We start from the raw sequence: 4,747 nt of genomic DNA, 5'->3' as shown, positions 1-4,747 counted from the left end.
AATGTGCACACTTACAGCATTTAAAAATAGAGTTTGTTCAATACTAAATTGCTTGGGAGTCTGGCTACTTTCAATCTCCAACCCAGCTTGAACTCTCATGTCTTTAAAAAGTCTTCAGGAATACTTCAGACTTCTTAAAGGATGATCGTCATCTTTTGTTCTGTTCTGTTAAGATGATCCGTATCCAGGTTTTACTGTGTTTGGGATCATTGCCATAGTGAACAATGATTGCCTGTCAGGTGCTTTCCAGAGGAGATTGTGTGGTGGATCAGCAGCTGAAGGTACTCGTCTGTTTTCATAATACCATCAGTTTTGACAAGATCCCCAACACCACTGACTGAAATGCAGCTCCAAACTGTGACAGAGCCTCCAGCCTCAACTTTTTTAAGGACACACTGAACACCATGGTAGGATATACAAAGATTTTAGCTAAATGTTCACTGGGAATCCCCTTGTTGGTACAAAAATACTGTTGAATGCCTGTTGATATGTTTCCTCTGTAGCATAGATAATAAAAATGGCAACAGACTGAACTAAAATAATACAATATATTACATATTGTATAAACTTATATTAATAGAAGAAATTAGCTCTCTAAACGTAAAGAGCTCAACTGTAAATATGAAGAATATTACAGAGATTAAATATATATGATTGACATTTTACAATAAACTGTAGAACCTGGTAACAAATTATGTGTTTTTGCAACATGCTGCTTGTAAAAAATGTCTAAAGATACAATTTCGAATTGGTTCTTTGCTACATTGTCTGTGATGTGTAGACACAATGCTTGAGTTAAGTGCCTTTTTTATGCTTGAATGATTCTCTGAAAATGGTCAGGTAGAAGCATTGGAATTAAAATAATTGAGAAAGCAGACAGTGTTTAAAGAAACCTTGGAAAACTTTTTAGTAAGCCTGAAGAACTACTGTTCAAAGGATGGCTGCTTGAAATCAAAATAGGCAGACGTGTGGTGGCTCGAGACTTTTGCACAGTACTATGTACAGTATGTCACAAAAAACAACATAAAAACATAAGTTTCCCTTTCTTTAAAAATGTGCATTTTTTTAATCTCTTCTCTTCCTTCATCTCCTCCTTTCCTTTCCGTGTGTCACAAAGAGCTGCTTTACCAGATAAATACGTCCACCTCCCACCATCAGGCTTGTTCCCACCGCAGGATCCAGCAGGGATGGGAGAACTGGAGCTGAGGTTTGGCATCATACAGTTGGATTAAGATTTACTGCTGGTGTGGTCAAGGCTGATGTTTTGGTGCTGGATCCCGTAGAGAGGTTTTATTTCCACTGAATATGTGCGAATGATATCTGTCCAAAATATTAAAAACAAAAACCTCGAGACACAAAGAAAGAGGCAGAAAAAAGAAGGTAACAGACGCGGCAAATTTTTACATTCTTGGTTTTCTATTACCTGCTTCTTGATTGTGTACATTTGTATCCATCTGTGTTCCACATGTTAAAAATTGAAGAGGAGTTCAGATTTACTTTGCTTTGAAAGAATATTGTCACCCCCAAGGTTTAAGCTGTGTTGGCATAATGTATACAGCAGGATCGGATAGTTCAGTCATCTTTTTCTTGTTTCAACAGGGCATAACAAATCCATTTCTACATGTAGGTCTTCCTATTTCCTTTGTTTGCATTTTTCCTCCTTCCCGTTTTTCTCATTTAGGCCCTACAGGTAAACCAGCTGCCATCAGTGCCAGGCTCTTCCCAGAATACAGGCACACATATGAAACCCTGCAGAAGGCAGGCATACACAAAGGTCCCTACACTGACCTTTATTACAGTTTTTTACAGTCGCTAACAAGCGTTTGTCCAAACAGTTGTCACATTTGCAAAACTCTAAACACAATTAGCACAGGATCGGTCTGTTGTGGCCATACCATTCACACATTTCATGTCGTGTTCACCCAATATGCAGTCAGTGAACACATTTCCACAATGCTTACATTTTCTTAACAGACAAGTTATACCTCCCAACAAAACTATGGACTGTTCTTGTAGTATCTACGAATGTTAACACACAACATCCCACAATAGCAAAAACAATATTCCAAACCGTAGATACAGTATAAAAACCTCTGCCCCTGCAATGATATCAGTACAAAAACAATATCAATATCAAAAATATATCTCAGCTGTAAACAAACAAACAATTGAATAATTGACACACAGCTGATTTATGTTGGGTAAATTGGGCCAACCACACCTTCTTCCATTCTGGCTTAGACTCAGTGGGGTTCATAAGGCAAGACCTTGAGGAGTGATGTTTTTGGAAACAAAAAAAAGACAAACACTGTAATGTCTGGTCGAGGAGGAGTAAGAGCAAGGGGCCCAGAGAGAAGAGCAGGCCCAAGGAGAGGGCAAGGTATAGGTGTAAGAATGCGTGGTGGTGGCATTCCAAGGGCTGCAAGAACAGTAGTCAGTGATGAAATCCGTGCCACTATCATTGACCATGTAATCAACCATGGTCTTTCACTAAGAGAGGCTGGTGAAAGAGTGCAGCCCAATTTGAGGCGGTCAACGGTTGCCTCCATTATACGCACCTTTCAACAAACCAACAGGTAAGTATTGCATTTTACATGGATTGTTCCTATTCTCACTTGACATGTCAATATGGTCATACAGTAATGCATATGTTGAATTGTCTGTCTTTCTAAAGAATGCAACGTCTTCCACCCTCTGGGGGAAGAGGAAAGCTCCTCAGTAATGATCAGGAGCTTGCCATTGTGGAAATGGTTACTGCAAATAATGCAATAAAACTGCGTGAAATACAAACCAGAATTGTGGCGGACCATGAGATATTCGACAATATCGATAGAATCAGCCTCACAACCATTTCGCGGACATTGTCCAAACATAGAGTGCGGATGAAGCAGCTCTACACTGTTCCCTTTGAGAGGAACAGTGAGAGGGTCAAGGAGCTACGACGACAATATGTCCAGGTACAGTGTATATTCAATCCAATGTCCAGTTCTATAAGCTTTGCACTTTGCAAGTAGGTAACCTACACAATACTAGGTTACAGTACAGTATGGTATACAGTACTAACATGACTTACATAAACTTTGTTTCAGAGAGTTATGGAATTGGAGGCCAACCAGGCCCCTCATGAATTCATATACATCGATGAGGCAGGATTCAATCTGGCCAAAAGGCGTCGACGTGGACGGAATGTAATTGGAAAAAGGGCCACAGTTGATGTGCCAGGACAGAGAGGGGCAAACATTACCATGTGTGCAGCAATTGCAAATGCAGGATTACTCCTTCACAAATGTCAGGTTGGACCCTATAATACAGAGCGCTTGCTTGCCTTTCTCAATGATCTCCACCAGCGCCTGGTTCCAGAGCAGGGTCAGGAGGGTGAAAACATGAGGACCTTTGTAATTACCTGGGACAATGTGGCTTTCCATCACTCGCAAGCAATAACAACATGGTTTGAAGTCCACCCAAGACTGGTGAGTCTCTTCCTTCCACCCTATTCACCTTTCCTCAACCCCATAGAGGAGTTCTTTTCTGCATGGCGGTGGAAGGTTTATGACCATCAGCCACATGACCAGATGTCCCTCCTTGAAGCCATGGATGCTGGCTCCAGGGACATCACAGTTGACGATTGCCAAGGGTGGATCCGACATACCAGGCGGTTTTATCCCAGGTGCATCGACTTGGCTGACATCAGATGTGATGTTGATGAAAACATGTGGCCTAACCCTGAAGATCGCAGAGATTAGATGCAACTTTTTTGCCTTTTTTTAGCCCCCCTCCCCCCCTTTTTATCTTGGCTTTTTGCTGTTGTTTTTTTGTTCAGAATGCTCTTGTGTGTTTCATGGATATTTTGTTCACTGTAAGCAATACTGTAAAACTTTCTCTGTCCTATCATACCGTGTTTCTACTGTACCTCCTGTGGTAAACAGTAAAGAAACAAAAACTTGTTTGCTTTTTACTGGAATGCTTTTGAATGTGAACATTACTGTACATGTGGACATACAGTTACCAACCAAGACATTTCTGGTGTCAATATGGTGGATTGCATGTTTCGCATGCAAATACCTGTGACACTGAAACATAAAAGTCTATGCAGTTGTTGTAATGTCAATAATAGCCAGTATTTTGAAACCTGGTGTACTTTGATTGACTGCATGTACCTTGTGAAGTGAAAACAAGTGTTATTCTTTGACAGACTAATTTCATTTTGAGTCAGATTTATAGTGTTTTTGTACAGTTAGTGTGTGCAGAGAAAGATGTGTTCTAATTTTGAAATGAGGAGTTAGTATATATTTAACAAAGTGTATTTTTGGGAAGGATATTATCCATTTGGCCAATTGTGTTTTGTAGGTGTGGGTCTGTGTTAAGAGTTTAGAAAAAGTATCTGAAGTATGGGTAGGCGCTTGTTAGCGACTGTAAAAAACTGTATTACTGTATTTTCTGTGCTGCAAAAGCTGTATCCAGACAAAGCAGTTAGATATAATTTGACAGGTAAATTGCATTACAGTTTTTGCCCGTTGCTTGAACACTATAAACCCATGCTTAGACTAAAGTAACACAACGTGAAGCTGTTGTTACCATACCTCAAACACATGTACCCCTACCTTAAACAAAAGCGCTGCTTTGCACCCCAGTACCAATTATGCAACACACCTACTCCCTCATGCAACACACATGGTCCTGCATGCTACACTCTATTTCATACATAAGACACTTCGCTCACAAAATGAAATCTCAGGGTGCCATTCGG

General features: G+C 40.3%; 1 protein-coding gene across 1 annotated transcript; it reads left to right on the top strand.

Moving 5' to 3' along the window:
- Positions 1-1,523: 1,523 nt before the first annotated feature.
- On the top strand, positions 1,524-4,392 carry LOC308395816 (uncharacterized protein). The gene is made up of 3 exons (XM_080880808.1): positions 1,524-2,576; positions 2,675-2,957; positions 3,090-4,392. Exons 1-3 carry the CDS (start codon positions 2,314-2,316, stop codon positions 3,741-3,743), a joined length of 1,200 nt encoding a protein of 399 aa, XP_080736934.1. The 5' UTR covers positions 1,524-2,313; the 3' UTR covers positions 3,744-4,392.
- Positions 4,393-4,747: the final 355 nt, after the last annotated feature.

This window comes from Rhamphochromis sp. 'chilingali' (genome assembly GCF_963969265.1).
Source record: "Rhamphochromis sp. 'chilingali' genome assembly, chromosome: 4".
Lineage (NCBI taxonomy): Eukaryota > Metazoa > Chordata > Actinopteri > Cichliformes > Cichlidae > Rhamphochromis > Rhamphochromis sp. 'chilingali'.
Note: the sequence above shows the minus strand (reverse complement) of the source record. Positions and strands in the feature narration are given on the sequence as shown.

What these genes read in the sequence shown, in the direction of transcription:
- LOC308395816 (XM_080880808.1), top strand. Translation starts at nt 2,314, where the DNA reads ATGTCTGGTCGAGGAGGAGTAAGAGCAAGGGGCCCAGAGAGAAGAGCA. An exon ending in ACCTTTCAACAAACCAACAG is followed by an intron (nt 2,577 to 2,674) that starts GTAAGTATTGCA and finishes GTCTTTCTAAAG; the next exon opens with AATGCAACGTCTTCCACCCT. An exon ending in TACGACGACAATATGTCCAG is followed by an intron (nt 2,958 to 3,089) that starts GTACAGTGTATA and finishes ACTTTGTTTCAG; the next exon opens with AGAGTTATGGAATTGGAGGC.